The sequence below is a fragment of the Argiope bruennichi genome, chromosome 5 (assembly GCF_947563725.1).
Source record: "Argiope bruennichi chromosome 5, qqArgBrue1.1, whole genome shotgun sequence".
NCBI classification, from domain to species: Eukaryota; Metazoa; Arthropoda; class Arachnida; order Araneae; family Araneidae; genus Argiope; species Argiope bruennichi.
Window position 1 is genome coordinate 61,725,543 of NC_079155.1, and position 16,850 is coordinate 61,742,392.

The 16,850-nt window shown below is 27.6% G+C and overlaps 1 protein-coding gene across 2 annotated transcripts in view; it reads left to right on the top strand.

Moving 5' to 3' along the window:
- LOC129968939 (LIM/homeobox protein Lhx3-like) overlaps positions 1–16,850 on the top strand; it is a 130,016-nt gene that overhangs the window by 110,476 nt on the left and 2,690 nt on the right. Inside the window, exons 1-4 of one of the 2 annotated variants that reach the window (XM_056083301.1) lie at positions 807–1,695; positions 7,630–7,804; positions 14,136–14,338; positions 16,231–16,575. In XM_056083301.1, coding sequence (XP_055939276.1) covers positions 1,575–1,695; positions 7,630–7,804; positions 14,136–14,338; positions 16,231–16,575 — 844 coding nt within the window. In that variant the 5' untranslated portion in view covers positions 807–1,574. Of the gene's footprint in view, positions 1–806; positions 1,696–7,629; positions 7,805–14,135; positions 14,339–16,230; positions 16,576–16,850 lie in introns of those variants that run through there. The other variant, XM_056083302.1, reaches the window with a different exon arrangement.

Genomic DNA, 16,850 nt, shown 5'->3' on the forward strand with positions numbered 1-16,850 from the left:
CAAACTTTTTCTTACTTTAGATTGGTTACTTATATATATATATATATTTGTGATTATTATTATCTTAAATTGAGTCATACTTAACAGTTTGTAGCTTAAAGTTTTTATAAATATCTATTTCTTATTAATTAGCCCTCATTTGTTTCTTTCTTTTAAAATAAATTTATTTGGTAATAAATATATACTCCAACAAAATTTTCAAATCACTTATCTATTCAAAGAAAAAAAATACAAATGTTAGTATTAATAAATACTCTTTCTTTTTTAATCATTAAATTTTTTTACCTATGATTTTACAAAAATTTCCTGCCAAAAATACAAAAAAAAACACACCTTTATTTAGATAATTGGTTGAGTCTTTTATTTATGTATTATGAATCTTAATTTTTTAAAAATAACTAAAATTGTTTATCATACTGAACAGTGTGTAATTAAAAACTGAGTAGATTCAAAGAAAATGATTTAAATCTTTCGTAAACTATCCACCTGTTATATTTCAGGGCAGTAGTATCTGATCGAAGAGTAATAACTCTCCTTTTACTTATTTTTAACCTTTATATTCACGAACCAGATTCACAGAAAAGCACGGTATGTATAGCTCCTTAAGTGCTCTCCAACTTCACGGAGCAACTCGTAATCCAGAAGAGCATCCAGATTGGTTTCCGTGGAAACGCGCTGGGCCGTCCACCGTCGAATGGGGAGGGTCCTTGCGAGTGACGTCACGGGCACAGCAATCCACGCTACTCGCACTGTTCTGTCAGGCCGCAGAGGAACAGGCGCCTTCATCTCAATCGCCACCGTTCTGATTTTGTTTTTTAGTCCCAGCGATTTTTATTGACCTCCTCAAGTCGCCAAGTGTCGCCTCCTGTTCCATAATTGAATTTTCGAAAAGGAGAGCTCATCCTTCAAACCAAAAGACTTGCTTTCTGCTTCTTTTTAGTTTTATTAAGCAGTTTTTTTTTTCTTGTTTTATTTCCGGTATCTGCAATGAATGTCTGGTACGTGTTGCGATTAATCTCAGAAGAAGAAGAAGCAATGAATTCTTTTCTTGAAGACAAGGTAAAGTTTTGATTTGTTTGAAAAACTGCTCATGAAGAAAATGCTGAGACTGAGAATATAATAAAGATACAAATTCGTTTGATCTCTTTATCGTCATTAAAACCTTCTGGAATCAAAACAAAACTTGCAGTTTTAAGAACTTCAAAATTATTTTTTCACTAAGAAGAAAAGATAATATTTCTAGAAGAAAAGCTATAATAGTTGACTTTTCTTTAATATTGCACTGATAACAAGTATATTAAAATTTCGCATCTTAATCAAACATTGTTGTTCAAAAGTTTGCAAATCCTGTGACGCTTAATATATATTCCTGATTAACTAAGCGACGAACTAAAGAAGGAAGTGTTGCTTCTAAAACCGAAAAATAAACACAGAAAAAATTATTTGCCTATAAAAAAGCTAAGTCGATAAAGCAGCTCAAAATCGACTCCTCAAGTAGACTTCATTTCATCAAAACACTTACTGCTATAAATGAATTATTTGCTGAAGTGTTGAGTAAGTGAAAACTTTCCTACATGGTGATGACTGCAGGGGGTAGACGAGGACTTCGGCCGGATCCCCATCGGTCCCCTCCGGCGGGGTCTCTGGCCACAAGTCTGCAGGACATAAAACCATATTGTCCGCCCATGCTGTTTCGTAAGTAATGATTTCATTCTGTCCCGTGTGTGTACTTCTTTTGAATGCAATAAATATATGCATATAACTTGATTAGTTATGGGAGTTTGGGTTTTAATGTGCTTCGAGTTTCAACTATAAAACCGTAAAATCTCATACAATGATTTTTTTTAGACAGGTGATATTCACAATTTATTTATTCTCTGCATGTAATCTGTTTTCAATGTAAGTTTCGTAAGAGATGAATGCATTTTATATGCCTTGAAAAAATGTATGCATTAGTATTTTGATATGTGAAAGCGTATTTCTGTCATGCAAAATTTGTTGTGGTGAAAATTTACAATCTAAATGTGTCAAATCCCGAAATTTTAACAGTTAATATTTTAAATTCTATCTAATGAAAAGTAATTTTAAAATATTTCTACTAAAATTTATATTTTTTCTTTATAAAATGTTTTCTAACATTTATTTTAAGAAGTATATTTCAATTTAAACTCGTTTCGAAAATTGTTATTATTTGAGAAAAATGTGGATCTCATTAACAATACAAGGATCTCATTAACATCACAATGTTCATTGTGATGTTAATGAGATCCTTGTATTGTCATCTTAGTTAGATTAAAATATTTATTGTTTTTCTATAAAAATAAAGCATAGTTCATTTTTTTGTCACTGATATTTGTCTATTTATTCATTTTTTTAATAATTCAGAATCTGTTGCTGTTAAACATTTTTATTTTAAAAGCTTTTCGTTGAAATTACTTCCGCTTTTTTTTAAATGTAAACAATTGATGATAATAGAAAATTAATATCTGTTTTTTAGTGTTTTTAGTGCGTGCAATTAATTGGGGAGAAAAGTGCTTTTGATATAAATATTTATTAATTTCACCGAGTAGACCCATTTGTCTGCAATGGGAATTGATCTAAATTCTAAAAAAAAATAGTTTTTTTTTTTTTTTGTTCTGTTTTATTGAAATGTTATCTTAAATACAATCTGGACGCAAAGAAATCATTTAAAATTAAATTATTTTTTTAATTTTAAAGGAATTTTTTCTTTGAAAAGATGATAAAATCTTTACCTTAATATTTATGCAAATGTAAATATCCCACTAAATTTCTTAAATAAAGGTAAATTATATAATAAAAATGTAAAGTATCGTAATGGTTTTATTTATTGTAGAAGTTGTGTAATTTAGGAATGTTTTCAATTTTAAAAAAATTAAGGAAAAAGGTTTATTTAGTCATTTTCTAATATTTTTGCTAATGCATTATTTTTTGTCTGGTAGAGAGAAATTTTAGAGAAATAGAGAGAAAACTTTATTTCCAGTGTCCTTTCGTATTATTTTTTGCATTCAATATACATGTATATAAACCTTTTATATTATTCTTATTCATATAACTATAAATATGTTTTTTTAAATTGAGAAAAAATAATTTATCTGACAAGAATTGTTTGGAAAAAATCTTTCATGGACGTTTGAAATTATTATAAAAAATAAGAAAATATTTATAATTGCTTTTTAAACATATATTTCACTTTTATGTGTAATTGTAACTATCAATTTAAATGCAAATGTTCTAATATTCTGAAGACCCACTCGGAATTATAATTTTTTTAAGTGTACTGTTTAAATTTTATTGTTTTTTTATATTCAAATCATTATATAAAGTAGATTGTGGTTGTTATTGGCCTAGAAAGTTTCAATTACGATGAATTATTTCAAATGTAACCAATCCTTTCAAATCGTTTGTTAATTTTTTTTAAATAGTGCGATAATTTAACAGTTCAAATAAGTCTGTATTTGTAAAAAAATTATAGTTATGAAGATTTTTGTAAACAATACAGTCGTTAAGTTTAAGCTTCATTCTAATATATTTTGGTTTATATCTTTAACAAAAATAGCTCGTGTTTTGCAAATTAAGTAGAAGACTTTTCTCGCATGACTTGACAAAATATTATTTGAACGAATAGTAATACAAAAATAAAAGTAAATTATTCGGTTGGTTAAACGCATTTACAGGTTCTTTCTCTAATAATAAAATAAACAAGTTTTAACATAATATTTTTAGACTGGTATACAATCTATAAATTACAAGATACCACATTAGTTCATTCAAAAAAAGGGGGCGGTGGAGAGACTAATATTTGAAATTGTTGATATAAGACAGAAAGGCAGGCATTCTTTCCTTACATTACGAGATATAAAAATCGTTACACGCAGAATGCAATGGTTGATGCATTCAAATTAATTGAATGAAATGTAAAATATGATGCTACAATGTTTCAAACTAGAGGATAGCTTTATTTTCTTCACCTGAAAATTTTTAAGTTTCATTCGATGCCTTTTAGGCATAGAAAAAACGAAATTATAATTAAAATGGAGCGTTTGGCATTATCTCTCTAAAATATTTAGTCAGGTTTTTTTCTTAGCAGGTGCCGGAAAAATAAGAAGAAATATTTTCATTTGAAATTTATATTAATGATATATGCGTTAGACTATGTTATTCATTTAGAAGTACGTAGAAGTTTACCTAATTTGATTTAAGTCAAAATGTAATAAATAAGTAAAATTGTTGACTGAATATAGCATGCCTAGACAAAGTATGAAATATTTGTCCACATTTCACGAAATGTACTTTAAAAAAAATCGATATTTTTTATAAAATATAAAAAACTTGGAATTAAAGTATAACCCTAAATGCTATTCATTTTATCCTTTAGAAATAATTGTTGCGGAAATTGCCTCTTGTTTTTACTCTAAAAAGAGTTTATATTCTTCATTTTGAGTTTTTTACAATTTAAATTCATTTTCTTAATAGAAAAATGTTGCACTTAGACGAGAAATCTTTGTCTTGCTGTATTGTACATATTATGCTAAGTAATTTACAACTTATCTTGGGAAAGACTGTAAATTAAAACATTACAATTATAGCAGTTCTGTTATTATCTGAAAGAGCAGCAATGAAACTTTAAATAATAATAGAAAAGCCGAACTTAATTATTATTTTCATCTATCATTTCGAGTTAATATCAATATTTAAGAGGATTTATTGGAGCTCTGCCTAGTTTTTAATTATTTTTATTTTTTGTATTGTAATTAGAAGAAAAAAATTCAGTTTAAATTAAGGTTTATAAATTTTCTTGATTGGTAACTGCTTTTGGATTGAGGAAAAATTTGCAAGAAACCAATGTTCAATGGAATTAGTAATGTGTGTGTGGGGAGGGGGCAAAGGTGGTAGGAATTCACCGGGTTTTGATCTTAGAAAATGCCAAGAAGACAAAATGTTAATATAGTTATTTGAAGAAAAATATTATGATCCGGGTGGCATTTGCAGAAAGTCTCTGATGATACTGCAAAAATTGATGGTGCAGATTCAGTTAATTACAATTGTTAAGTAAAGTTAAATAAGTCAAGAATATGTCTCTGCTTACGAATATTGAAGAATTCTTTCAGAGTTTTCTTGGCCTTATTTGAGGTCGCGACTTACAGCTTAAGAAGCCTCGAGTGCTTAATAAAGCAAATAAGTGTTTTACAGGCTTATTAGCTGTCCAAAGTTCGATAATTAGACAGTCTCTCTGACTATGCAAAATATTTTTTTATTATGAAGCATCCCCTGCATTAAATATAGAACATACTTCTTCATCGAGAATATCAGTTAATAAAATGCATTCTAATCTGAAACATCGGAATTAAATATACTGCTTTTTCTTATAACCTGTTGTGGTTTGAAGTGGTTTTTCACTCAAAGAGGAAAATTTTCGAAATTGTGAAAAATATGATTTTGTAATAAATTTTGCGAAATTTATAATAAATTAATAATGCGAAATAAATTCGGTACTGAAATGTTTTACATACATTTATCATTCAACAGCATGGAATAAATTTCGAAATATTAAGTGGATCAAAAGGATCTATTCAAAATATTCCAACCATTTTCTCAAAGGGAAATGTTGAAAAATACAAAATTATCAAAATATCAAATAATCAGAATGCAATTAATAGAAAATAATGATTAAGTATTAATTTCGTATATGTATCCTATAAAGAAAGTTTTGATTTCATTTAGAGAAAAGTTTCTGTAAAAAATACTAGTTCTCACCGAAAGCAATAGCGTATTTAAGTCTGATAGGAACAACAGAACATTATTTACATTTCTTATTCATGAAAACCTTATTTAATTTAAATTTACAAAAAAGAACAATATTCTGATAAAAATTATAATGACATTTCTTTTTTATTAATCACGCACTGCAGCAAGTGAATATTTGATTATAGACAGCTTCGTTGTAGCAATTTTAGTTCCATATTATTAAAAAATTTGCAATGTCTTTAATTAAATTTGTAACTAAAATTCTTTAGAAATATTTTTTTTCTTTCCCGTTTACTCTGAAACGTATTATTGAATAATACCATGTTTATGCTACTTAACCCTTTGACTCCTGAAGATAGTCAAAACCTAGTAATTATGGCCAGGTTAGATCGGAATAATAGCTAAATGCTTAAAATATACAAAATAAGCTTTACGGCAATGTTAATTTTATTTCAATAAAATTTTACTTTAATTTAAAAAAAAATTATTTTTCAGCAACACTTTTTATTATTTCAGTCTATGAATTTAAATTCATGAGCTTTTAGATGGTACTAAAGGGGAGGGATATTTTAGGGTGAGGGATTCCACCCTACCGCTGCTTTATAGTTTAGAGCAAATTTTATAAGTAGAGTTGAATCAAATCTGAAACATTATCATGCTTCGATGCTTCGAATCAAAAACTCAAATCTACTTTAATTTTTTATTATTATTATTATTTTTATTTTTTATTTTGGCAGGATGTAAAAAGTAAATATTTCCACACACACAAAAAAAATGCACCAAGAAATTCGAATCACATTGCCTACACACCAAAGGTTTTAGCATTTTGATTACTTTTGTTTTTTTAATTTCTCAGCTTGCATAATTTTAAAACATTATTTTAATATTTTTTTCATTGAATAAAATTCTTGTCTTAGAATAAGGAAATCCACAATAGTCTTACATGAACTAAATGTGTGTGTTTGAGTGGAAGGAGGGAGATGCGTTGACATCGCTTTTGGTGATGTTGGTGGCACAATGCACTCTAAGATTCTCAAAATCAAAAACTCTATGCTTAATACTTTAATTTTTAGCTTCTTTAATAAATTATAATCCAGATATTTTGATTATTCATCCGTTTATTGATTTTTACACTTGATTTTTATAATTGAGAATACGCTACTTATAGGGCTTTTCAGATTTGAAAATTTTTTAAAGCTATAATTTCTTATTAAAGCTTGCAGCTATTTATAATTAAAATACTTATTTTATAAGCTTTTTTTTTGTTTGTAATGGACGATATTTTAATATTACCTAACTTAGTCTTGTTGGTCATAGTTATTAGATACAATTACTTGGTGAATTGTACGCTAATTAAAGCTTACATTAGAATAACCTTATTTATTAGAAGAAATTGTGAGATTGTTTATTATTTCCTTTCAATATAAATTTAATTAATTGATTTATTGCTAATGGTGGAAAATACAGTGCAACAAAAGTTTGAATCCATTCGTCGTTACATTCTACATCAATATATGAATGCATGAAATGAAGATTAGTATGAAAACAAAGTAAATTGGACATCTAATTTTAAAAGCTTATATAATGCAGTTTTTTCCGTAAAATAAAAATAAAAATTTATTTGACGAAAAATTTTATAAAAAATTCCAGAGAATTCATAACAAACGAGCTAAATTTTAAGAAGCTATATGCTGAAATGAATGAGATACTTTAAGTGCAATAGTATTGGCTTTAACCCAAACTTACTTTGTTTTTGATATTACTCAAGCAGGTTTATTTTCATCCTGTCAAAAACTATCATTTTTTTTAAAGAACTGTTTTATAAGAATCAACAGTGATTAATGAAATGAATTTTTTTTTCAGCAACTATTCCTAAGTGCGCCGGTTGTGAACAGCCTATCCTGGACAGATTCATTCTGAAAGTTCTGGAGCGCTCGTGGCACGGGAAATGCCTGAAGTGCATCGACTGCCAAGCCCAACTCGCCGACAAGTGCTTTGCCAGAAATGGACAGGTCTTCTGCAAAGACGACTTCTTCAAGTGAGTGCATTTATCGTGAGTTTCGCGGAAAACTCGAAACATTTTTTTTAAAGTGTTGCATTAAATAATTGCATATTTCAAATCATTGATTTGTTGTTAATATATTTTAAATCGGGTTTTTTTTGTTATTTAATTTATAAAATTTATCAATTCTAAAAATATATATGTTCAATAGGTAATTTTAAAGAACATTTTTAATAATAATGTGTCTAATTCATCTTTTTTTTTTTTTTTGATGTGGTGAAAATGTTGTTCTTTTTATATGACAGATCATTGATCCCATTCAATAATTTTATAAATTTTTTAATCAATATCAGCTTTACACAAAAGCCTTTTAATAATTAAATTAAGGGATGAAAAATTTCAGAATTTTTCTACTTTAAGTTCTTTTAAACTTTCTTCTAAATCCGTACTCTCAACAATATGCCATAAAATTTTACATGCGTAATGTTTACATGCATGTTCAAAGTGCCGAAAATTGTAAAAGCATTTTTATTTTTTGGATAATTGCAAAATTTAAATGTAAGATTAAAATTTTTAAGGTTTTCCCTTGAAATATAGTGATATAATCGAGTCTCTATTTTGCGAAGTCTCATCCTTTTACTTAACCATTTATTGTAAAGAAAATTCGAGAAATTTAGTATGTAAAATTATAAAAACGAGGGAAAACAAGAACTGAAAAAAACTAACTTATCTATAAACGTAAACTTTACAAATGTTTGCAAAAATCCTAAACTGTACCTAGAATCTTTCTTTATTATAAAAAGCATAAAAATATCGATATTTTTGTAAAGAGTAAAACACATAATTTGTAACATAATCTAGAAACTATTATCCCCTTTGTATTATATCAAATATAGGTAGCATGTTTTCGTGTGAATTTTTTTTTAGTATCATTATCATTTCCATCACTCGCTGTAATTTTTTCATTATACTTCGCAAATTTAGCAATATGTGATACTCTATGGAATAATATGCAACAATCACAATGTCCTTATCATTAGAAGAAAATTAGGCAGCTCTTACTTTCTTCAATAGCTCCAATGATTTTCACATGCTGCCATTTTTCATGATAGTCGATAGAGAATTTTTTTGAGGGGAGAGGGGATTAGACAAATGAAAAATCCTTAAAAAGCCTAAAAATTAAAAGAAATCAAAATGTTCAACGAAAAACCAAATTTAGTCCGAAAAATTTCATTTACAGATTTTACTTTCGTAGCATGGATAATAAACAAGTTGTAAATGTCATTCAGAAGCAGCATTCTGTTGAAAATTTCGTTAATCAGAAGTTCGATGAATGGCGATTTTTAAATTTTACTGTGTTTTTATTTAAATAAAGCAAAAATGCATACATAATATAGGAATTCCTATTATAATCAAGATTCTGAAAGCAACAATTTGGAAGAAAGCCAAATGAAATGCGTTTTTTTCAACAGTGTATTAAAGTGCAAGGTGGATTTGAGAAAGAAGTAAAATAATCTGAATTAAAATTCTTCTTTAAGTGAAAAAAAATGTCTCTTCCTCTTTTCTAATGTTGTTCAGCAAGATCCCAGAATCAAAAATAGAAAGGGAGAGAGAAATCAACAAAAACTCTTTATTCAATTCGACGCTTAGAAAATCTAATTAAAATAAGGCATTAATTTAGTCGAACTTAATTTAGGTTGTTTTTGAGGCTTCAATATATTTTTTCCCCTCTTTCTCAAACTTCATTGAACTATTTCCTTTCCTTTGCAACTAATCTTACAGAAAAACTAATTGCAAAATATTGATGAGAACATACTGTTTCTAAAGTAATTACTATTTTCATTTTTTGTCTTACAAGAGATAATGAAATTTAAATTTAGTTTCATAAAGTAATTTTTTTGTGAGCCGAGATGCGTAAATTTGGACGAATGGAAGTTATAGATGATCGTTTCATTTCATAGAAGTAGCCTTGAATTATTTATTTTTTTAAGGGGGCATAAGGATTAGCAAAATTGAAATTAGCTGAGCAAAATTGAAGGGTGCATGAATTTAATTTGACGTTTTAAAAAAAGAATTGATGAAAGATGGTTTATCTTTTGATTAACTTCTTAATAGGGATTTAACCTTTTCTTTTCCGTGAAATACAGCGTTTCCAAATGTAGTTTTATGAGACTTTGGACAAACAATTTGTATTGCATAATTCGATTAAATGAAAATTTGGAGGAAACTTCTTTAATATTGATCTTTGGTTATGCATATACTTTTTTATATATGATCAACTTTTATATGTCTTAAAATGAAAAGTAATAAACAAGAATATTTTAAAATGACCAGAGGTTAATAAAAATTGGTAATAAATTCTTTGATTATAGTTTCTTTATAAATGAATTAATAAAAAATATACACAACTTAAGTAAATTATCTTAAGTGCTTAATTCAACACTCAACATTTCAAACTCGTCAAAACATATTTTGTTAAAATATGATAAAATGTTTCAAAAATTATAAAAAAAAGATGGAATACAGTTGTAAATTTAAAAAAAAATCATCATCGAGATTAGACTCATACTAAAACTTATCTTTTTATAATAAATATTCATTTCATTAATATTTATTTATGAAATGGTTGTAATTGATAGGAAGAACTTGCCAACAGATGATTAGAAACGACAAGAAACTATCTTACTGCCATCTAGCGGCCAGAACAAGTATCAAATGCTCTAAAACATGCTGCTCAATGTTTAGTTGCCCAATATCGCTTACAACAATTTAAATCAATGACCTAACTTTCAAGCTATGGATTTAAAAAAAAAAAAAAAAAAAAAAAGATCTTACTTCCTAAGATGTCAGAATTTTCTGTTTTTGAGGAAGATAAAATCATAAAATAAATAAGTTATGACTTTATCAATTTTCACAGTCCTATTCCTTTGTGGTGGAAATAATTTTGTTATCATGTAACCTAACATTATATTTCCAATATTTTCTATAAAGTAGAGTATTCTACACTATTAATTTTTTTTATGTGTAATATGTCTTATTAATCGTAAATTTTGGTTCGGCTCACTACTGGTAGTGAAGAAACTCCCGAAAAATATTGCTCTATTTTTCTAAATAAAAATGATATTCTTTATAGCTTGAATTATAATACTACTATAAAAACTATTTCAAACGCAAAATATTTCTTAAAAGAGCTAATAAAATTTAGGAAAGAACTTTCCTTGTCTTAATAATAAATTAAAATATCTAAGTAAAATTTTCAAATTATATACGTAAAAGGATTTTAAATTAATATAATTTGTAATTTTAAAGCATTACACTATTGATTCAAGTGTCCAATCCATGAGATATTTATTTTTTATTTTTCTAAAAATAAAAATAAAGCAACAAATTTGATTATATATTTATGAAAAATGGTCAACAACTCAAAACTAATCAGTAAGACACTTTATAAAGTGTAATTACAAAATGATGTACACGAAAATATATTAGAAATGGGTTTCTCACTGTAAATAATCAGTTTTATAACATTTTTTTTAGAAAAAAAGCCATTTTCTTTATTGCAGAAAATTATGCTATGAAACAATCTTACTATATATCTATCTATATATATATAAAAAAAATCCAGAATTCCGAAAACTTAAAAATATACCAGAAACTGTTTTTTAAAAAAATGCAAAAGCTAAAAAATATTAGAAATTAAAAACCGCAAATTTACAAGAAATTAATCAGCACGCCGTTGATCCTTTTTTCCTTTGGTAAAGTTTTTTGAATACTTTCGTATGATTACGTTTCTGCATTTTAATTATTTTTAGGGAAATGATATTCTGTGTTTTCAGTATATGATTATTTAATTTAAAAGAAGATGCAATATTTACTGGCTGTTATTATGTCTATATTAAATGCTTTTACATGTAACTTATTTGACTAAATTTAATACACAAAAGGCTATATTGTTTAATATTGTTAGCTAATGAAAGGAAATTTTATTTTTAAATTACCGAAATTTTTCAGCTTTTTTCACCACACTGTAAACATATTCTTAATAACTTGTTGATATCGGCATGGTTTCAGGTTTCATAAATATTCATATCCTTTGATAATATGAAAATTGGCTGTTTAATTATTTGCCCTAAAACTTTCACTAAAACTCATCTTATTCCAATTTTATGAACAAAATTTATACACATTTTGAAAGACTCCCATACAACACAAGAAATGTAGCTCTTGTAATAGGAAAAAATACATGCTTTATGAGATAAATTTATACATATCCCTAAAATGTAACTGAATATATTTATGGAGAAATGTTATGTAGTTAAAACTTCCAACTTCACTGTTCATATGACAACACAAGTTTCACATTTGTCTCTCTGAATTAAAAAAAATTTTAAGACTATAAAAATTATTTTATTTATTTTATGAATTGTTATCACCACAGTATGACTACTAGTCATAATGTTTTTCATTTCGGTACACGGCAGTCCACTATATTTGATAATGGACAATGGTTACAGTCATTGTATATCAAATCAACTGTTGATAAGTACATGTCGTAAATGTCATATGCGAAAAATATTTAGTTTATATTACCACTCAACTGAATAACAATGAACACATAAATAAACGCATATTTTTAGAAGAAATGTTTTATATTTTAATTTAAAAATTATTTATATAACATGTCAAATATAAAATTATCTTAAGATATAGATGTTTCTTTTTAAATAAAATTTTAAAAAATCAGTAGCACCAAACAATTTTTGAAACTTCGTAGTTTCTCGAAGAATGATAGACGATTTTGAAAAACCGCCGAAAGCTAATGTTAATTAGTATCGAGTTTAATAGATATTTCATAGTCGTACTTAAAAGCCGCCGAAGGACAATTTTTGTCATAAGTTGTTCATAATTCTCAAAGAACGATATAAAATTTAATTAAAAATTTTAAAAATCAACTTTGAGGTTTAATAAAAAAAAATCTAATATATATATATATATATATATATATATATATATATATTTCGTTAGAAATGGCAATTATAAAGAAAAAATCATCTTGTCCGTATATGAAAATGTACGTTTCAATTTTACAAAATAAATAAATTTCATAAACTTTAATGGAAGCGTCACTAAAATTTCTTTCTGTTTCCAAATATTTTTGAACGAAATTTACATATCCTTTCAGTAGTCTAGATTTCAATAGCACGCCATCTGTTTACGAATTTTCACTTTTTACTTTTTTGTGTACGTAGTATACAGAAAGTATAGCAATTGACAAAAATAAGTCGAACTCGAGATTTTAACGAATTTCATGTTTTAAATCAACCATTCTAAGCTTGAAAACACATTTTTAAAACATGTCTGTCTGTGACAAGAATAACTCGAAGACTTGGTATAAGGTCTTTACAACACATTTGCCGATTTCTATTTAATTTTGAGAAAACTCTATTCAGAGTAAGTCTGGCAATTCGAATATAAGTTAACACAATAATTAGAAAACGAAAAGAGCGAGATTGGAAAGATTCGATTCAAAGATTTAACATCTATAGTGTAGACGACATCAATCAAAGTTTTAGATAAAACCAACGACGGTCTGTTTGTCGGTCTGTGCTTTCAGAAACATGTAAATGCGATAATTAAAAAACGCAATGACTTGAATAATAATTTAAAAAAAAAGAGAGAGAGATGTGGAATTTTGTGACTACAAGTGCAGTCTTTCGTAAAATTTTTATTTTAATCGATTGACAAAAATGTGTCTAAAACAGAAATTCGATTTCCGGATACTTTTAACCTCATGCCAAGGATTAATAGCAAAAACATCTCGCCAAGGATGACACAGATTAAATAAAAATTCTAAATCCACTCCAAAAGTTAATATTTCGTAACCATGTACTCCAGTGCCATATAAGGTGTTCTCTGACATGACAAGTTTATTAGAGAGTATGCGAGAAAGTTTGGGGTAGACCACTCCCGCTGGTTTATAGAGACCGAAGAGTTAAAATATTGAGTATAAATTAATAGATTAAATATATATCTTGATTGAAATCAAATATATTTTTTTTTCTGTAGAAAATTCCGAAATCTTAATTATAATACTAAATTAAGATTAGGAATATCGTTTCTACCTCTTTGGACACTAATAGATATATTAAAGTTCTAGTTCTTGAATTCTGGTGGGTTTGTGTAATGATGGTATGTTTTTTAAACATTTTTACCTAATAACACCTAAAAATACATTTTTAAACATTGTTATATAACAGTGCATAAATTTATAATGCATTTTATTTTTTTTACAACTCAATATTCTTACAGTTAAGATTATAATTAATAATTTTTTTTTTTGGATGGTAAAGATTGAATTTCTTTACAGGCGATTCGGTACGAAGTGCGCTGGATGCGAGCAGGGCATTCCTCCAACGCAGGTGGTTCGACGGGCGCAAGACAACGTGTACCACCTGCACTGCTTCGCATGCATCCTCTGCAAGCGACAACTGAATACGGGCGATGAGTTCTATCTCATGGAAGACAACAAACTCGTCTGCAAAGCGGACTACGAAGCCGCCAAAGCACGCGGTAAGGGTTTCTGATAAGGTGACATTTTAAAATCAATTTTAATTACGTTGTTTCTGATTATTATTGTTGAAGAGTTTTGATATTACCTTTAATAATAAGAATGTGTTCTCTGCATATCCTTTGAATAATAGGTAAAAATAATTACCACCTTCCAAAAAAATATTTAAGCTGTTGCAGTTATCAATTTTTCAAAATCTTAAAACACACTACTACTCTGATAATTTAAACAGTGGCCTTCATCATTGGAACTAAGCACCTCCATAGATGTATCTTTTATTTTTTCATAATATTTTCTATATTAAGAAATAAACGATAGCACAAAACAGAGATTATAACATTTATTGATTGTAGTCTATAATCCCTATTCTAAGTTCAATAAATACTCCACTGAACACTTTTTTTGTGTGCACATTCAGTGCAAATAAAAAAGAGAGATAGAAGCAGCGTTCAAACTGTAAAATATTCGGTTTAAAATTTCAGGTACGTGATTTCAGTCAGTTTAAAGTCAGGTACGTGAGCAGGTAGGTTAAAATTAATTGATTCATCACTCTTATTATGTTGCAAAAAAGCTAGCAATTAAATATCTGACTTAATCAGGAATAAAAAATGCGTTCAAATGTTTCGGTATTATTAAAATAACCCAAATATTTTATTGTGCCCAACTGTCTATCGACTCACCAAGTATTTAAATCATTGCAAAGCCGCAATCTTGAAATGGAATTAAAAAATAAAAACCTTTAAATATATAACAATTTTATTATTTCAAAAAAAAACTTTTATACAAAGCTGAAAAAAAATGGAATAGCACATTTGGTTGTGATTGCAAAACAAACAAACGATTAGAAAATAGACTGATCTGTCGAGTTAAAATATGCATCATAATTGATTTTTATTTTCTTGTCTCAATCATCCTATCTTTAATAAATTTTTCGTTACATGTATGTTTGCGATTAGAGTTAATAACTGAACAGTGGAAAATATAAAATAAAAAAAATTAGTTGCTGCAAAATCAGTTGTTAAACCAAAATAATAAAACTGGCTGCGAAACTATTTTAATTTTTAATAATTTAAATAAACCAATGCAAATATTCGTTCTTGAATGTCACAATAAAAGAATATTGCTGAAAATAACTATTCTTTTATTTATTTATCAAATACTATTTTTTGGAAATAAGAAAGTTAAGAAATATTATAACAATACCGATTCTATGGTATTTTATGGCTATTTTTTACGCTTTTATTTGACTTGATTTATGTCATGCTTGTACAAATGAAATTTCGTAATCGATTTTGCATATTATCTTTTGATGAATTACCATTTTGAAATTTAATAAATTTGTATTTTCTTAACGACGATACCCTTTCTTAATGTTTTTAAATCTTAATTATCAGTTAATAGATTAATTTAATAAAATTTCAAACCCAAAATAATGATATCATATAGCATTGAATTTCAGGAAAACGGAGTTAAAGGTTTCATATTCTCTGTAATAATGAATTATAAATTAGGCGGGGGAAAATAATAAATTTAAAGTAAGACTCCCTTTTTTTTTTCTTACTAATATAAGTATGTTTTTAAAAAAGTTTTATCGCATAAAATATATTGCATATTTTTTCATTAATCGATATATATATTAATTTCTAAATTTTTTTAAATCTAAATATTTGTTAAAGTTTCAGAGTTTTCCGCAGAAACTTGAAAAATAGAAAACAAGCCATTAAAAGTGGAAATAGTAACTATTTTGTCAATCTTTTAAATGTTACCATATCGAAAAAAAAAATCATTCAGAATTTGATTTCTATTTTCTGAATTTTACAAAAGTGATCTGCCCCCTCCCCCCCTTTAAGTGACTTTTGGAACGTCGTTAACAACTTTGCCTGTTCCAGAACAGAGGGGACAACGAAGCGGCCACGAACCACCATCACCGCCAAGCAATTAGAAACCCTGAAGACGGCATACAACAACAGTCCCAAACCTGCCAGGCACGTCCGGGAGCAACTGAGCCAAGACACGGGCCTGGACATGCGAGTTGTCCAGGTGTGGTTCCAGAACAGGCGCGCCAAGGAGAAGAGGCTCAAGAAAGATGCCGGAAAGAGTCGATGGGGGGAATACTTCAGGAATGGTCACCTTAAACAGGCTGTAGGCAGTGGGCCTCCTACCTCCCCAGACAGCAGTATAGAAAGAGGCGGTGACGACTCGCTAGAGATAGACCTACGGTCACATAAAGATTTCAGAGGTGAGTTAAGGATTTCGATAATACCTATAGTATACAAGATTTGTTAATTGTAATATTATCTGTCAAATACTCATGCCCTAGATAAAACTAGATCATGTCTTTGACCCCTAAAAGAATCCGACTTCATACATTACATGTTTGCTTTTCTTTATTCAGTCGAAAAAATAAGCTCCGCAAATAATTATATTTATGCCAAATTATTTAAGTTCTTCAAAACTTTAAAAGTACTTTGTGTAAAAAAATTTTAAAAAAAATTATATATATATTAGATTATT